This window comes from Schistocerca piceifrons, chromosome 4 (genome assembly GCF_021461385.2).
Source record: "Schistocerca piceifrons isolate TAMUIC-IGC-003096 chromosome 4, iqSchPice1.1, whole genome shotgun sequence".
NCBI classification, from domain to species: domain Eukaryota; kingdom Metazoa; phylum Arthropoda; class Insecta; order Orthoptera; family Acrididae; genus Schistocerca; species Schistocerca piceifrons.
Genome location: NC_060141.1, coordinates 571,448,230 through 571,467,806, shown reverse-complemented (window position 1 = coordinate 571,467,806; position 19,577 = coordinate 571,448,230). Strand labels below are relative to the sequence as shown.

The window sequence follows — 19,577 nt, the reverse complement described above, 5'->3', positions numbered from 1 at the left end:
GGGTTTCTATGTTGTAGATCCATCTTGATTAGCTGACAATTGTGTACATCCACAAGAAGCTCAAAATGGTTTTAAAAAGTCCACCCCAAGGTAGGAATGACTGTACTGTTTGCAGCTTTTAGTGTGCAGCTCTCCTTACAATGTGCAGTTTTAGTGCACTGTGGGGATGCGATGCTAATGTCCGATCTACTGCCAATTAAATAATTTGATGCCGTTCACTATGTCTTTCGCAAAGATATGCTTTTCTGAAGCACTTTGTATTTGCTGATATGCACACCGTGAGGAAGTGCAGTTGTCATGGACTTGCTTTCGCTTAGTGCCTGCAGGATGATTGAACTGTTGTTTGTGGCTGATAATGTCCCTTATCGCTTGCTTTTGGCATTTGAGTAACAGCACAGTTGTTCACACTTCCTACCTGATATCAGAATTTGACATGATACCAGCACCACGTGGAAGCGTGACTTTTGTCGACCCTTGACTTGCAGCTGTGTTTTTGTGCAGGTTGAAAACCATTTGTGTGGTGGTAGACTTCAATATCGTCCTCTAAAATACTAAAACGGTGCTGTAAATCTTTTAAAGTGTCCAAAAGTTTACCCTTTTCCTGATTTGTTTCAACAAGAGTGGTGTCAATCTGAATTTATTGTGTGTTGCTTTCTTTAACATTATCACAACACACAACGTCCAGAACTGAGCTTGTTGTTGCACACTTATTCTGAGTGAGTGCAGTAGGGGGAAAATGGAAAATTGCATCTATTTTCTCTGTTGAAATTGATAATGTAAACTGTCATATAGTACCAAAATGATACTCATCACAGATGGAAGACAGTGGAGACATACTGCAAATAATGTGTCTTCTGAAGAAAGGTTCTGACCTGCCAAATCAAGCAGTTGTCATAATACTTCTGATGGATTTCCATTTCTGATTTCCTCCTTATGTAGGACGCGTTGCATATCTTGTTCCTTTTGCACTGACAGGTGCTTTATTACTGTGTCCTTAAGACTCTGATATGATTGCTTGGTGACTGGCTGCAATATCAAGTCTTGCACCGCTTTAACCAGCTCCTGATCCATGTTGGTGGAGATTAGGTTTAGTTTGTCTTCGTCATTGTGCACACTGTATTACTGAAAGATGCATTTCACTTGAACAAACCACTCTTCGGGAAAAGTTGACCAAAAAGTTGGCATTTGTACTGATTTTGATGTAGGTGAAATATTCATTTGTGAAGAAATTGATGACAAAATGAGAGAACTGTGATTCTGCTGCTGCCTATCTTCCCGCGTGAAGAGGGGAGGCACTTGATCTACCATTTTGTGGTGGCATAATATGTTATATGATGTGGATGAATTAATCTCTGAATTGCAAGGTTACCACTGTAGTTTCTTGTTTTAGCCCAGCATAAGGAGTGCTGGTAAATGGTAACAATGCAAGATACTTTATTTTAACTTTCATATAAAACATCGACACCAAATACCAGCAACTAGATAAAGCAAGTATAATCTAAAATTGCAGATCATCTGTCAACTCCACGCACTCACATCGATTCCTCGACTGTTGATGTGTGTCGCCGATATGTTGCCACAAATATGAGATTTTAACACTGTGCTGTTATTGTGAATACTGCATCTGTCAATTGAAGAGCTAACAGGATTATGTGGAGGCACCTATTAATGAGATTATACAGGAAGTGGGTCTGGCCATGTTTATCATAAAAACAGGTTATCAGCTGGCAAACAAGGTAGAATTAATCAGATGGGCGCATAAACACAGTGATGGAAATTTCAGGATATCTAGATGACTGCATGAATGTTTCTTCTCATCCCTTCCCACCAGATAACTTTTCAAGTTAACACAGCATATTTGCCTACTATGATGAGTATGGACACATACCATCATCACGATTCATCAACACTGACACAGTTGAAGGCAATCTGTAAAAATTATTGAGGCACCTTATTGTGCCTTATTGAGGCACCTTATTTTTTAGTTATTGTCTATTATCTCTTATTATTAGTTTTCCCACATTGAGTTTTATTTGCCTGTTCTCTGTCTCCCTTAACCTAGCCAAACCAGCCATAAATAAGTAGTTCTATTGATGAACCCATATGGAAGAGAGTATGTAATGGAAACTCAAATATGCAATAATAGATATAAATGACATTTCCACATTTTTTTCTTTAGCAACAATTATTAAGGAAGAGAAAATGCTGGATTCCTTATGTTTATTCTCCATATCACATAATACACATTCTAGCATCGCAATTCAGTGAAGCTGAGAGCCGCTCCACAGCTACCTCAAACATCAGTAGTAATCAAAAACCCCTCCTTTCATAGTTCAGGTACATTATTTCCATTGCAAAACTAACATCAGTGTCTTCATCATTATAACAGATCATGTCTTTCAACTCAATTTACAGTCAATGTATGTAATACATTTGTAGATTCATGTAGCCTTACTAATAAAAAAAAAATTAAACATATTATTACTATGCCTTTGAAAAAAATTACTGTCAACTACCACCAATTATTTTTTCATCTCATTCACCTGTCACTGACTGTTAATCAAAAGAGGCCAAGATACTTCTTGTTTTCTGGACTTTGGGTATCAAGCCTCTGTGAAGGATTTAAACCCTTTGTTCATGAATTATGGGTTTGTAATGAGCTACATGGCATCCATAACATAAAATCCCTCAGTGGAAACAAACTTTTCTAACCTTTACTGATTACATTTGCTCTCAAGAAAACCATCAAATTTGAACTAAACCAACTTGAACAACAAAAAGTCTCTGATAACATCAAGCCAATGAGCCATGTCACTGGTTATCTTCAAGAAGCCTACTGGCAAATCATATTTGTGACAACTTCAAAGCAAACATTAACACAGGCCAAGGATGACATTTATTCAATTTCCTGTGCCAAAGAATTTCTCTTCCAGTTCACCAGCAGAAAGTGATTCTTCGTGACTAACATAGCCAATGATTATGATTAGTTACAAATAAGCCTACTGTTCATGAAAGCTCAGCACATCTAGCAGTGTAGCAGTGATGGCCTGTGGAAAAAAGGTGTTCCATTTAAATGAAGATTAACTGTGACAGGGCATATGTGAAATTAAAGCCGCTATTACACTGCATCCTACTTAGCAAACTTCATGCTTGGCAGCATGTTGATTTTGGCAGCTGGTATTTCCAAATATGGATCAGACTATCACTCTATCACAATGTAGTTCTGATGGCTTCAAAAAACCAATATATCTCTAAGCCCTTAATCAGAGCCCACAAAAATTATTCCCAGATTATGTAGGAGGCATCAGTATTAAAATACTCCAATAACAAATTCTATACCTAACCTTATAGCTTGTGGGTCTAAACGATGACATGCTTTTAACTACGAGATTTATTTTAAACCAATGTTATAGAATGTAAACAGTGATTTACTCTTATTATTTCCCACTGGCTCTGTTCCCTCTGTAAAGATAACACAGTAAATTGAGAATGATTATGGTCTCCAGCAACTCTTATCATGCCCCCTATATGGTTGGCCCACAGGGATTCCACATTATCCAGTCTCTCTGCTTGCTTACTTTATGCTGTGCCTTTGCCTTTGGCTAACAGAAGGTGTCACTAAGCTGCACACACAATGAGACGAGAACTTTCTGGTCATCCCCAGATCTTTCAAGATCAAATCATGTAGGTGAATTAAGTTGGGTGATGATGAGGGTATTAGATTAGGAAATGAGACACTTAAAGTAGTAAAGGAGTTTTGCTATTTGGGGAGCAAAAAACTGATGATGGTGGAAGTAGAGAGGATATAAAATGTAGACTGGCAATGACAAGGAAAGCGTTTCTGAAGAAGAGAAATTTGTTAACATCGAGTATAGATTTAAGTGTCAGGAAGTCGTTTCTGAAAGTATTTGTATGGAGTGTAGCCATGTATGGAAGTGAAACATGGACGATAAATAGTTTGGACAAGAAGAGAATAGAAGCGTTCGAAATGTTGTGCTACAGAAGAATGCTGAAGATTAGATGGGTAGATTACATAACTAATGAGGAGGTGTTGAATAGGATTGGGGAGAAGAGGAGTTTGTGGCATAACTTGACTAGAAGAAGGGATCGGTTGGTAGGACAAGTTCTGAGGCATCAAGGGATCACCAATTTAGTATTGGAGGACAGCGTGGAGGGTAAAAATCGTAGAGGGAGACCAAGAGATGAATACACCGAGCAGATTCAGAAGGATGTAGGTTGCAGTATGTACTGGGAGATGAAGAAGCTTGCACAGGATAGAGTAGCATGGAGAGCTGCATCAAACTAGTCTCAGGACTGAAGACCACAACAACAACAACAACAACAATGTGGTTATGGGAGGTGGGCAGAAAACCTGGCACACTTCTGCAGATATTTGCCCCCTACCTAATTCCCCACAAAATATGGGACAGGATCCTTATTGACAAAGTAGGTCTATTCCTTAAGTCAATGTGAACCAATAGGCCGCACTCTGGGTATTACAATGAAACATTGGCTATGTAGGGCCTACCAGAGACCGTCAAGCCCTTAGTTCTGTCAGTATAGCTACTCAGACTGTTTCAAGATTGAAACAGAATACTGTACTAAATAGCACCAGCATGCCATACACAGTGCAATGACTAGGCTAAGTGGTTGGACAAACTTTAAAGTGCGAAATGCAGAAGGTCGTACGGGTGATATGCACTTATGGAAGGTCTGATGGTCTTTTTGGGTAAATCTACACCTACATCACACTGTGCAAACCACCTAACAGTGTGTGGCAGGGAATACTACTGTTAACACTAACTGATCGCCCCCTTCGCTGTTCCACTCGCAAATGGCACATTGGTAGAATGATTGTTGGAAAGCCTCTGTATTAGCTCTAATATGTCAAATTTTCTCGTTGTGGTCATTTCATGAATGTATGTGGGAGGAAGTAATATGTTGTCTGACTCCTCTCAGAAAATGCTTACTCTAAATTTTGATACTAAACCTCTCTGTGATGCCCAACACCTCTCTTGCAACATCTGTCACTGGAGTTTGTAGAGCATCTCTGTACTGCTCTCATGCAGATTAAATGAACCTGTCACAAAACACACACTCAAGTACATCGCCCTTCTCTATCCATTCTATCAGTCCTACGCGGTAAGAATCCCAGACTGATGAACAATAGTCAAAAACCAATCGAAAAAGAGTTACATCTCCTTAAGATTCTTCCTACGAATCTCAGTCTGGCATCTGTTTTTTCAACTATTTGTTTTATGTGATCATTCCACTTAAGGTTGCTCTGGGTAGTTAATCCTACATATTTTATGGTAGATACAGTTTCCAGCAATTTGTCACCAATTGTGTAGTTATAAAGTACTGGATTTCTTTTCTTATGTAGGTGCAATATGTTACATTTATTTATGTTTGGTGTCAACTGTCAGACATGCAGTATTCCTCAGTCCTCAGCTGGTCATTTTACAAATCAATAGTCTTCTGGCACTGCTACTTTCTTACAGACAACCGCCTCTGCAAACTGCCTTAAAGCACTTCTGATGATTTCTATTAGATTGTTTATATACTGTATTTTACGGCCTATGAGAACTACAGACTAAGACGCACCATAATTTTTAAATAATTTTTGTTAAAAATAGCATTTTTATTATTAGACTGCTAACACAGACTAAAAATATTAGTTTATAAAACTGAACTGGCCTTTAAAATCCCTGAAAATTGTCATCTGAACTTTCTTCTTCTTCCTCTTCTTCTTTTTCTTCTCCCTCCTCCTCCTCCTCCTCCTCCTCCTCCTCCTCTTCTTCTTCTTCTTCTTCTTCATCATCATCATCGTTATCCTCTTCATATATAAGATAGTCTTCACTGCCATCAAGAGTGTTACTTAGGCTGCACTCCTTGAAAGATTTAACAATAATGTCTTCTCTCACCCTAGACCATGATTGTTTTATCCACTGACATACTTTTTTGATTCTACGTCATTTCAAGCTCCCTTCGGCATGAAGTCATGTAGTGTTTCATCCAGCATCCATTTGTTCCACTCCTCTTTATATACACTTTAAATTCTTTATTTATCATGAAATCAAGAGGTTGTAATTGTGAAGTACATCCTCCCGGAATAACAGCAAGCTCGGTATTTCCCTGTCTCAACTTCTCTTTCACAGAATTTTTCAAATAACTATTAAACTGATCTAGCACAAGAACAGAACTATTCTTCAATAAAGCACCTTTCCTTCTCTCCCACATTCTGTTAATTCATAATTTCGTACCAGCCTCATCCATCTGGCCCTTGTCATGTACATGAACAACAACATGTGATGGCATTTCAGAAGGTTTTGGCATTGTTTTGCACTTGAATATGATCACTGGATAAGTTTAGTACCACAGCACAATATGAAAGGACAACAACGTAGTCCATTTTTTCATGTCCATTCCTATGAGTCCTGCCTATGAGACAGGCAAAATACCCTCAGACTTCAAGAAGAAAATAATAATTCCAATCCCAAAGAAAGCAGGTGTTGACAAATGTGGAAATTATCGAACTATCAGTTTAATAAGTCACAGCAGCAAAATACTAACGCGAATTCTTTACAGACGAATGGAAAAACTAGTAGAAGCCGACCTCGGGGAAGATCAGTTTGGATTCCGTAAAAATATTGGAACACGTGAGGCAATACTGACCCTACGACTTATCTTAGAAGCTAGATTAAGGAAAGGCAAACCTACATTTCTAGCATTTGTAGACTTAGATGAAGCTTTTGACAATGTTGATTGGAATACTCTCTTTCAAATTCTGAAGGTGGAAGGGGTAAAATACAGGGAGCGAAAGGCTATTTACAATTTGTACAGAAAGCAGATGGCAGAGTCGAGGGACATGAAAGGGAATCAGTGGTTGGGAAGGGAGTGAGACAGGGTTGTAGCCTCTCCTCGATGTTATTCAATCTGTATATTGAGCAAGAGTAAAGGAAACAAAAGAAAAGTTTGGAGTAGGTATTAAGATCCATGGAGAAGAAATAAAAACTCTGAGGTTGGCCGACGACATTGTAATTTTGTCAGAGACAGCAAAGGACTTGGAAGAGCAGTTGAATGGAATGGACAGTGTCTTGAAAGGAGGATATAAGATGAACATCAACAAAAGCAAAACGAGGATAATGGAATGTAGTCGAATTAAGTCGGGTGATGCTGAGGGAATTAGATTAGGAAATGAGACACTTAAAGTAGTAAAGGAGTTTTGCTGATGACGGTGGAAGTAGAGAGGATATAAAATGTAGACTGGCAATGGAAAGGAAAGTGTTTCTGAAGAAGAGAAATTTGTTAACATCGAGTATAGATTTAAGTGTCAGGAAGTCGTTTCTGAAAGTATTTGTATGGAGTGTAGCCATGTATGAAAGTGAAACATGGGCGATAAATAGTTTCAACAAGAAGAGAATAGAAGCTTTCAAAATGTGGTGCTACAGAAGAATGCTGAAGATTAGATGGGTAGATCACATAACTAATGAGGAGGTATTGAATAGAATTGGGGAGAAGAGGAGCTTGTGGCACAACTTGACTAGAAGAAGGGATCGGTTGGTAGGACATGTTCTGAGACATAGAGGGGTCACCAATTTAGTATTGGAGGGCAGCGTGGAGGGTAAAAATCGACGGGGAGACCAAGAGATGAATACACTAAGCAGATTCAGAAGGAGTAGGTACTGGGAGATGAAGAAGCTTGTACAGGATAGAGTAGCATGGAGAGCTGCATCAAACCAGTCTCAGGACTGAAGACCACAACAACAACAACAACAGAATCATGTGAGTGTTGTCACTTTTTAAGGAGTGTTATCAGCATGGGAGGCTGTCTGCCAGATTTGAATCCATCATGACAACGGCATTCCAACATTCAGCCACTATCATGGAATAACATTGATGGTCCACCTTGCAATGGACACCCGCCATCAACAGCACCATCTTAAGGCCACTACTTACAAATTATGGTGCATAAATGTCCCTTGGACATTGCACCCAATTTAGAGGCTACAGTGAGGGTTGTGTGCACTTTACCATCTTGCTAACGCTGTCTCCCTCCTGCCCCACCATCACAAACCCAGAACACTGTATAGCCTATGATGCATCATCACAGTCTACAGTGCCAGTGAACTTGAATTGAAAGTGATTTGTTTTATTGGTGATGGTACAATATTTTTGTTAGTAGCTAGTTTCGTAATGGAAAAAAAAATAAAAGGTATTCCTATGATGCAGGCTATAAATTGAAAGTAATAGCATATGCAGAAGATCATGGAAACTGAGCGGCATTTCGGCCCTCCACCAATAGATAAAACCATTAGTGACTGGCGGGCTAGTAAAGAAGAACTGAAAAAATGACGAAGACAAAATGTGCAAATACGGCACTGAAAGCAAAATGACTAAGGCAAGATGATGATGTATTGAAATGGATTCAAGAACACCATCACATTGGCATTGGAATCAATACAAAAATGATTCAAATACATGCTCGTAAGATAGCACTACAGTGGAACTTAACAGACTTTAAGGGTGGAGTTGGTTGATGCTACATGTTTATGAAGCTTCACGGTCATAGCATGCGAACCAAAATCAAAATATCTCAGAAAATGCCATGCGAGTATGAGGAGAAAATATTATCTTTCCATTGCTTTATTATTCAATACTGAAAGAAAAGCAGTGCGGAATTAAGCCAAGTAATGAATGTGGATGAAACTCCTCTGACATTTGATGGGCCGAGTAGCAGAACTGTGGCCTTGTAAGGTTCTAAAACTGTAACTCACCAGATGGTAGAGTTTTGTCAGGACTGGCTCTCCCAAGGCCATCAGTAGTTCTAATGGAATATTGTCTACTCCCGGGGACTTGTTTCGACTCAGGTCTTTCAGTGTTCTGTCAAACTCTTCACGCAGTATCATATCCCCCATTTCATCTTCATCTACATCCTCTTCCATTTCCATAATATTGTCCTCAAGTACATAGCCCTTGTATAGCCCTCTATATACTCCTTCCACCTTTCTGCTTTGCCTTCTTTGCTTAGAACTGGGTTTCCATCAAAACTCTTGATATTCATGCAAGTGATTCTCCTTTCTCCAAAGGTCTCTCTAATTTTCCTGTAGGCAGTATCTATCTTACCCCTAGTGAGATAAGCCTCTACATCCTTACATTTGTCCTCTAGCCACTCCTGCTAAGCCATTTTGCACTTCCTGTCGATCTCGTTTTTGAGACGTTTTTATTCCTTTTTGCCTGCTTCATTTACTGCATTTTTATATTTCCTCCTTTCATCAATTAAATTCAATATTTCTTCTGTGACCCAAGGGTTTCTACTAGCCCTCGTCTTTTTACCTACTTGATCCTCTGCTGTCTTCACTATTTCATCCCTCAGAGCTACCCATTCTTCTTCTACTGTATTTCTTTCCCCCATTCCTGTCAATTGTTCCCTTATGCTCTCCCTGAATTCCATGCTAACTGACCCCTCTTCAGGACGACAACATGGCAGCAGCGGCCTCTATGCAAATAGAACATAAGTGCTGCGCCCGACTGGTCGCTGCCCAGTTCTACAAGAAGCCTCAAGATTAGCAACCTGAACAGGAGCATCAACTGTATTACTTCACTTGTATTAGGAATTGTATATACTGAAGAACTTGCTTATTGTTTGTCGTCCTTTGCTTGCAACACATCTGTTTAACACAAAGTTAAATATTGTTATATTTTACATTTTGTAATAAATGTTGTTTGAATGTTGTATAGCAATCCGAGAAAGCAGGTTTCCTAGACACCCCATATTTTGATGGCTACGCAGGATTGAACAAACTGTGTACTGTATGTATTCAATGTATTCAAATATTTGAATAAAGTCATTAACAGACTTGAGCTTACTGGCAGTCCTGTGCTTAAATAAAAGTTTCTCCCCTTTATTAACCTGACCATTTGTAGACAAGAATTTGGAAGAAAAATCAAATAAATTTTAACTGCTATGTGGAATGAATTCCTCACAATGTTTGTCTAAAACCTAACACACTTTTACTTCAGGGCAATAAATATGATTCCTACGAAAAAAATTGCCAAAACTGCTATTTTGCAGTGAAATGCATGAGAACATCGCACGAGTGTGCAACTTAAAATATGGCCCCCACATTGGTGGGTCTGGGTAGATCACTGCAACCAGAGCCCGGGCCTGATGGGGGCTTGGGGCCAGTCCTAGGCAGTCTAATTTTTTAATTATCAATACTTAATGCAAACTACAAAAAATAGTTTGGATATTTTTTTAACAAATGAAATTTTAGAAGATTCTACAGTTAATCATGGCCCAAAATTTAAAACAGATATTTATGACAAATTGCTTATCATAAATGTTTAATAAAGTTGTCACTGGCAGTTATTGTCATTGCGTTTGTTAGTGAACTTGTGTGTGTATTAATACAGTAAGGCCCGTTCCCCTACACATCCCCTCTCATCAATCGCATCTGCCCTCCCTGTCTTGGGTATTTTCTGACTAGCCATTTCCCTTCTTCCTCTCTGCTCTATAAACAGGCACATTGCGTATCAGTTGGAGTCCACCTGTCAACTCCATGTGACATGTGTTAAATTCTTCCTTTTTGCCTGCTGCTACTGTGAGTGATTATGTTTCTTTGGTTAAGTTTCACATTAAGTTATTTTGTATATGAGTGTTTTGTTTTGATATGATTTTAATTATGTGAAAATATTATTGAACAAGATAAGGTAAGAGTAACTTTTACTAATAATCCAATTTGAGAAATGTAGATTTGCGTTATAAATAAATATAGTCTGGCAGGAACATATTGTTTCATTTCAGATTACATAACACAACATGTTAAGATGTCAAGCTATAAACAAAATCTGTGGCTTTGAAAAGAAAGCTGTCATAAGACAAATTAGGAAAAGCAGCTACAGGTTGTCAGACTATTACAAAATATTTGTAGTGTCATGAAGATGAAGAGTTACACAAAGTTTAGCCCCATGAGACAGCAGCACCTACACCAGCCTCAGGTAGCCAACTTTCATGCTCAGTCGTTCAGGCAGTTTCAGACTAAAAATATGTACAACATATCAAACAATAACAAGACACTTTCAATTCTGAGCAGCAAACTGAATCAGAGGAAACAAAAAACAATAGAAATTGTCTTATTGTACACCAAGTAATGAAAAATATGCTAATCTAGCTCTTAGCACAAATACTGATGACACAAACACTTGTATTTTGGATAATCCTGGTACTTTACCTCCAGTGACGAGTGATACACTGTGACAGGAAATATAATCATCTTACACTTTTTTCTCAGCTTTTCAGATCAGATCAAAGTGTTTTCCACATTAAGAGCTTATATACTACAGTCTACTTTGAACAAAATCATATCATAAAACCTGTAATAAATGGACTATCAGATCATGACATGCAGCTCCTTGTTTTAGATGTAAATTCTAAGCAGTTTATCAAGACTGCTAAATCTGAGTACAGGAGAGTAGTCAATCAACCAAAAATTGAGTGTTTTAGAAAACTGCTCAAAGATATGAACTGGAAAGATGTTTATAGTGCTCATGACATGAATGAAAAATATAACACATTCATGAACAATGTCAGTACCATGGTTGAAACCTGTTTTCCTCTAAAAGTTACTCAAATTAAACAGAAGTCTATAATAAAACCATGGATTACACAAGGAATAAAGATTTCCTGTAAGACAAAAAGGAAAATGTATCTGTCGACCAACAATAGCTCCAATGCTGATGATTTAGCTAAATACAAGGAATACGGTAAAATATTTAAAAAAGTAATTCAGACATCTAAACAAATGCACTACGAGAAGAAGATAGCAATGTCAGGGAACAAAATAAAAACAATATGCGATATAGTGAAAAATGAGACTTGTAGAAACAGAAAGGAACAGGAGCAAATAGCATTAAGGGTAGATGACACATTAGTAACCAATGGGCATAGTATGGCAAATCTATTTAACAAGTACTTCATATCCTTTACTGATAAATGGGATTGTCAGGATCAGTAAATAATGCCCTTGAATATCTGAAACTAGCCTTTACAAATAGCTTCAGGTACGTGAATATGTCACTCACTTCACCGAAAGAAATAACTTCCATAATAAAATCTTTAAAAACAAAGCATTCTAGTGGTTACGTTGCAATATCAACAAAGTTAAGTAAGGCATGTTCTTGTGAGTTTAGTACAATTCTAAGTTACTTGTGTAACCAGTCAATTATAACTGGGACATTTCCTGGCTGGCTAAAATATGCAGATGTTAAGTCTCTATTCAAGAAAGGGGATAAAGAGATACCATCAAAGTACAGACCGATTTCACTTTTGCCAGCATTCTCAAAAATTTTAGAAAAAGTAGTGTACAGGCAGCTTCTCAACCATCTGACCACAAATAACATATTATGAAGAAAAATAACATATTATCAAGAACACAGTTTGGATTTCTGAAGGGTTCTGATATTGAGAAGGCTATTTACACCTACAGTGAAAATGTACTTAATTCATTAAATAACAAGTTACAAGCAGCAGGTATTTTCTGTGATTTGTCAAAGGCATTCGATTGTGTGAACCACAACATCCTTTTAAATAAATTAGAATTCTACGGTGTCACGGGTAGTGCTGCAAAATGGTTCAAGTCATACCTCGCTAACAGGAAACAAAGGGTGTCAGTGAAAGGGACTAGTGAATTAAGTCATCAGTCATCATCAGAATGGGAAGAAATTACATGTGGTGTCCCACAAGGATCCATCTTAGGGCCATTGCTTTTTCTTATGTACGTTAATGATCTCTCATCAGTTACACTGCTAGAAGCAGAGTTCATTTTGTTTGCAGATGACACAAGTATTGCAATAAATAGTATGTAGAGTGTAGTTCTAGAAAGATCTGCTAATGATATTTTCATGGATATTAATAAATGGTTTAAAGCCAACTCATTGACATTAAACTTTGAAAAGACTCACTACATGCAATTCAGAACCTGTAAGAGGTTTCCACCCAGCATATGCATAAAGTATGAAGAAGAGCAGATAGAAGAGGTTGACGGTCTTAAATTCCTGGGATTACAGCTTGATAATAAATTCAGTTGGGAGGAGCACACCACAGAACTGCAGAAACACCTTAACAAATCTGTATTTGCAATTCGAGTGTTAGCAGACATAGGTGACATAAAAATGAAAAAGTTTGCATACTTTGCCTAATTTCATTCCATAATGTCATATGGTGTAATATTTTGGGGTAACTCTTTAAGTCAAACAAAAGTTTTCAGAGTCCAAAAGTGTGTAATACATATTATTTGTGGAGTAAATTCACGGACGTCCTGTAGAAACCTCTTCAAAGAACTGGCTATACTAACTACTGCCTCTCAGTATATTTACTCCTTAATGAAATTTGTCCTAAATAATATACCTCTTTTTCCAACAAACAGCTCAGTTCATACATACAATACCAGGAACAAAAATGATCTGCACAAGGACTTAAAAGCACTTACTTTAGTTCAAAAAGGGGTCCACTACTCAGGAACACTCATCTTCAATAATTTGCCAGCAAACATAAAAAATTTAGTTACAAATAAAGATCAGTTTAAAAGGAGCCTGAAAGACTTACTAGTGGCCAACTCCTTCTACTCCATTGACGAATTTTTTAATAGAAACAAATGATGTACTGTATACGAGGTTTGTCTGGAAAATACGTATAAAAGTTGAATAATAACTTTATTTTACAATTATTCAGGTATTACAATATGGTCTCCTTCAAAGTACTCGCCCTGAGATGCGATACACTTCTGCCAACGCCGTTTCCACTGTTGATAACATTGCTGAAAGTCTTCAGTTGTGTTGTTGTTCAGTTGCAGTGTCGTTTCCGCCTTGATGGCTTCCACATCTCCCAAGTGCCGCCCCCAAAGCACCATTTTGCATTTCGGGAACATTAAGAAGTCACACGGGGCTAAATCGGGTGAGAAAGGCGAGTGGTCTGTAACAGTGATTGAGCTTCAGGCCAAAAACTCGCGCACAACGAGCGACGTGTGAGCAGGCGCATTGTCGTGATGAAGGATCCACCTGCCCCCTTATGCCAACTCCGGTCGAACTCGGGCCACACGAGCTCTGAGACGTGTCAGAACTTCAACGTAAACATTTCCGTTCACTCTCTGACCGGGAAGGACAAATTCCTTGTGAACAATGCCCCTAGAATCAAAGAAAACAATCAACATTGTCTTCACATTGGACCTTGATTTTCATGATTTTTTTGTTCTCGGTTCTCCTGCTAGTTTCCATTTCTTGCTTTGAGATTTGAGCTCCACATCGAATTCGTAAAACCAGGACTCGTCTCCAGTGATGACTCGGTTGAGAAAGTCCCCTCGTTCCTCTGCTTCCAACCAATCCTCACAGCACTCAACCCTCTTTGCTTTCTGTTCTGGCGTCAAGAACTTCGATACGATTTTCGCACACAATTTCTTCATTTCAAGTTTGTGTGTCAGGATTTCGTGAACGATTGTTTTGGGGATTGACAGCTCGTCAGCAATCATTCTGACTGTCAATCTATGGTCTTTAAGAACACAAGCCCGAATTCGTTCAACATTTGCATCGGAACTCAATGTCGACGTGGGCGAGGGTCATCATTCACTTCTTCTCAGCCATCCCGGAACCTTTTTAACCACTTGTTAACGGTTGGTTCCTTCAGAGAATTGTCTCCGTAAACCTGTTTCAAACGCTCAAAAATCTCATGGTCATTCTTGCGTAGCTTTGCAAGAAACTTGATGTTGACGCGCTGTTCCTCAATCAGAGAGAGCTCCATGCCAACGGCGGATGAAAAAAGGTAACTGTCAACAAGCTGCTGCACACTCCCACCTTCACACAGAGTACTCTCACTCGAACTGAGCGTTGATGGGATTGATTACAGCAGTAGTCCCACCTGGCGGTGACTGCAACTTGTAACATAAAGACATTATTCAACTTTTATATGTATTTTCCGGTCAAACCTCGTACATTCCTACTATTAGTATTGTTATTTCAGCTTTTTTTTTTTTTTTTTTTTTAAAAAAAAAAGATATGTTCTACATCCACGAGGATCTCCTCAGCACGGAACAATGGAACGAAAAACTAATGTAATCTAATCTCAGTCTTCCAATCAGAAAAGGACCCGATGAAGCTTTTCAACTCCATACATGAGAAAAAATTTCAACCAATTTTTCTGAACCGATGTACTGCAATTAGACATTTTTGTACAATTCCAGTAATAGTGTCTATGGATGAACTGTCTTTTAGTAAACTGGTAAACACACTAAAAACCTTGCAAAGGAGCACAAGAACCAAAAGTTGTCTTACCCATCAGCAATTTTAGCAACTGAGAATGAATTTTGACTTTCCTGACGTAACTGATGATTTTGGTTAGAAGAAAGTTCAGAATCAATTACATGGAAGGTTACTTGTACATTCAGACTTAAGGCAAAAAGTAAGGACACAGAGTAATGTGTAGACAAATTAAATGAGCACAATGAGGTCTGCCAAAAATTACTTTCTTCAATTAAGAGAATTACCTTTGCCACAAAGAAGGTTGTGAAAGTGCAGTATGATAATCTGCAGCAATTCACTATTTGAAAACTACTGTATTGAATGACAGTTATTAAACTAGGTCATAAGAAATTTAATATATAAAATTTGGTTAACTTGTAATAAAAGTTCACATTCTGACTCATTTAAAGTTTAAACTGTGCAAAATTTTATAAATAAATGCGCTACCTTTAGGAAAGCTATCAAACTCTCATCATGCTCTCCTTTCTCCCAAAGCAATTTTCCTTTTTCCAACCATATTTCTGACTGGCTGGGATCAGTAGCTGCTGCTGCATTTAATGCAGCCAGAGCTTCTTCAAATTTACCATCTTTTTTCAACATAAGTGCTTCAAGTAGTAACGCAGATGATTTGTTCTCATTCCCTATTATGTCGAAACACTTTCTTGCTTGTTCAAACTCATCTAGAGAGATGTATGCTCTTGCCATACAGATGAGAATGTCAGCACTCAAGCCATAAGATGACAAAATCTGCAAGAAAGAAACCACATAGGAATCTGTAAGTGTAGAATTACTTAATTATTATACACAAATGTCACACACTGTACAAAGATAAATCTTCTATTCCATTTTGGCATTGTAGTGCATACTAGGATGCAATTCAGGATACAGTATAATTTACTGCCGTGTACTGATGTGTGTTTTCTAATTTTTCATTGGGCTGGCTGACTACACCGTGCAAACATTGTACATCTGCAGTTCGTATCGGGCGAGGGGTTATGTTGGGTGAAGTGGATGAGAGGTGAAACAAAGGATGTAGGGTGAAGGGTGAATGGTGGCTAACAGCTGGGAGGGAGAGAGAGCTGATGCATGGGACAGCAATGTGGCACGTGCACCAGTGATCTCCTGCAGTTCACAAAGATGTAGGGGAGTGGACTGGGAGAGTAAGAGAGAGAGAACGGAGGAGGGAGGGAGACAGAACAAGAGTAGGGGATATTGTGAGGAAGAGTGAGTAGGTGCAGAATGAGTGAAATTAGCGTCGCAGGGCAGGGGGCTATCAGAGACTGAGGTCAGGAGGATTATAGGATCAAAGGATGCATTGCAAGGACAACACCCATCTACCTAGTTCAGAGAAGCTGGTGTTGGAGAGTTTGAGAAGTAGCTACTAAAATCTAGCATGTTGTGCTAATCTGTATGTTCCACCACTGGGTGGTCAGTTGTGCTCTTAGCCACAGTTTGGCAGTGCCCGTTCATCTGAATGGACAGCTGATTGATGGTCATGCCTGCATAAAATTCTGTGCATAAAGTGCAGCAGAGCTGGTATGACTGCTTTAATATGCCTATGATAGGGAAGGATAAACCTTTGGTGGGTTTGGAGTAGGATGTCACAGTAAACTGCATTGGAAAGGTCTTGTGCTTTGGCCTTCCATTGTCATGTGATAAAGGGTTAGGAGAGGGTGCAGTGTAAGAATGGATTAGAGTGTTGTAAAGACTGGGTGGGTGGTGGAGTTACACTACAGAAAGGTGGGAAGACACAGTACTGATCAAGGATGCCCTGAGTAGTTGTTTTCGAGCTTTAGATTATTTCCCACAGCAATGTTCTCAATGAAGATAGATGAACATAGTGCAACAGCATTTAGAATTTGGTTTTAGATCTATCTTCTGTGATTTAGAATTAAAAGGTATCTGACAATGGGAACTCATGGTCTTGGAGTAGGGCCTTTGATTAGTAAGCAAAATGTCATGGGTTCCAGGTTTGCTTAAATTTTGAATAAAAATTGTCAGCAATGGCAGCTGAAGATTTCTGACAAGAAAAGTCATCCTTGTTTTTCCAATGGCCTTGTCAAAGACTGTGGAGGAGTGGACAAAGGTTGGCCTTTTCAAAGAGAGTGGACGAGTGGACAAAGGTTCAGGGCACTGCCTTTCTCTTGGGCTGGAAAACCATCAAAAAGGTGGAAGAATCAGCAATTATTAATGGCATGAGCATGTAGAAGGCTATGCACTAAGGACACATGGGCTAATGTGTAGCCATAGTACGTGTGGTCTGTTACTGGAAAAGTGTGATGGTGATTTCTCCATTGGTAGATCTTGGATTAGTCCCCCATTTGGATCTATGGGAATGGACTGTCAATGGGGGTGGTGACCACGAGAAAAAGATGGAATACCCAATGAAGGGATAAAATTCTATGAGTCAGGGCATGGAATGCCAGAAGTTTGAATGCAGTAGGAAAGCTAGAAAATCTGAAAAGGAAAATGCAAAGGCTCAATCCTGATACAGTGGAGGTCAGTGAAGTGAAATGGAAAGAAGATACGGATTTCTGGTCAGATGAATATAGGGTAACAGGACCAACAGCAGAAAACGGCATAATGTGAGTTTGGTTCATTACGAATAGGAAAGTAGGGCAGACAGTGAGTTACTGTGAACGGTTTAGATTAGAGAGCAAACCAATGCTGACAACGATAGGTCAGATAAACACACCAATTTCGTAAGCACAATAAGAAGAGATTGGGAAGTATATGAGGGTGTTGATCTGGTAATTAAGTATTTAAAGGAAAATAATAATCTAATAATTGCTGGGGATTGAAATGTGGTTATAGGGGAAGGAATAGTAGAAAGGATTATGGCAGAATACTGGCTAGAGAGTAGGAATGAGAGACGAGAAAGACTAACTGTATTTTGCAATAAATTTCAGGTAGTAATAGTGATTACTCGGTGCAAGAATCATAAGAAGAGAGAAATGATTGGAAATGACCTGGAGACACACGAAGATTCCAAATGGACTACATCATAGCCAGATGGAACTTTTGAAATCTGATACTGGATTTAAGACATACAAAGGAGCTGATACATACTCAACCATAATTCAGTAATGAAGAAGAGTAACCTGAAGTTTATGAGAATCATACAGAAGAATCAGTGTGGAAGGGAAGTGGGATACAGAAGCACTGAGGAATGATAAGAGGTGTTTGCTAACAATATGGATACTGTGATAAGGAATATCACAGTAGGCAGTCCTGTTGAAAATAAGTGGACATCTCTAAAAAGGGAAATCACAGATGCTGCACATTCGGACATGAGTACAAGGAAGGTAACTTCTAAGAAAACTTGGTAACAAAGAAATACTTCAACTGGTTGACGAAAGGAGGAAGTACAAAATTGTTCCGGTAAAGACACGAATACAGCAATATAAATCATTCAAGAATGAAATAAATAGGAACTGCAGGGCAGCTAAAGTGAAATGGCTGCAGGGAAAATGTTAAGAAATCAAAAAAGAAATCATTGTCACTAAGACTGACTCACATATAGAAAAGTCAAAACAACCTCTAGTGAAATTGAAAGCAAAGGTGGTAACATTAAGAATGCAATGGGAACTCCACTGTCAAATGCAAACGAAAGAACAGATAAATGGAAAGAGTACTAAAGGCCTAAACAAGTGGGAGGACTTGTCTGATAAAGTTTCAGAAGAAGCAACTGGAGCCAACAAGTGTTGATATAGGGGATCATGTATTAGCGAGTTACAATTTAAAAGTGCTCTGGAAAACCTGATGTTGAATCAGAATTTATAAAATCATTAAAGGGAAATAGTAACCAAATTACTATTCCAGTTGGTGTGTAGAATCTATGAGACTGGCAACATGTCATCTGACTACTGGAAAAATATTATACACAATTCCAAAGATAGCGAGGGCAGATAGGCACAATCAGCTTAACATCTGATGCATTCAAGCTGCCAACAAGAATAACATACAGGAGAATGGAAAATAAAACTAAAGATCTGTTAGATAATGATCAGTTTGGCTTTAGGAAAGGTAAAGGCATCAGAGAAGCAGTTCTTACTGCACTGTATAATGGAATCAAAGATGAAGAAAACTCAATATACACTCACAGAATTTGTCTATCTAGAAAAAACATTTGACACTGTGTAATGGTGCAATATGTTTGATATTCTGAGAAAAATGGGAGTACGCTAAAGGGAAAGACCTGTGATATACAATATGCATAAAAACCAATTACAGGATCTGTTGTATGGAATGAACAGTCTACCGGTAATAAGTACAGAATATGGACT

The 19,577-nt window shown here is 38.5% G+C and overlaps 1 protein-coding gene across 1 annotated transcript in view; it reads right to left on the bottom strand.

Annotated features, from left to right (window-relative positions):
• Window positions 1-19,577, bottom strand: part of LOC124795353 (tetratricopeptide repeat protein 37) — a 169,672-nt gene that overhangs the window by 127,848 nt on the left and 22,247 nt on the right. Inside the window, exon 7 of the mRNA XM_047259345.1 lies at window positions 15,739-16,038. Within this exon, the coding sequence (XP_047115301.1) occupies window positions 15,739-16,038 (300 nt within the window). The remainder of the gene's footprint in view (window positions 1-15,738; window positions 16,039-19,577) is intronic.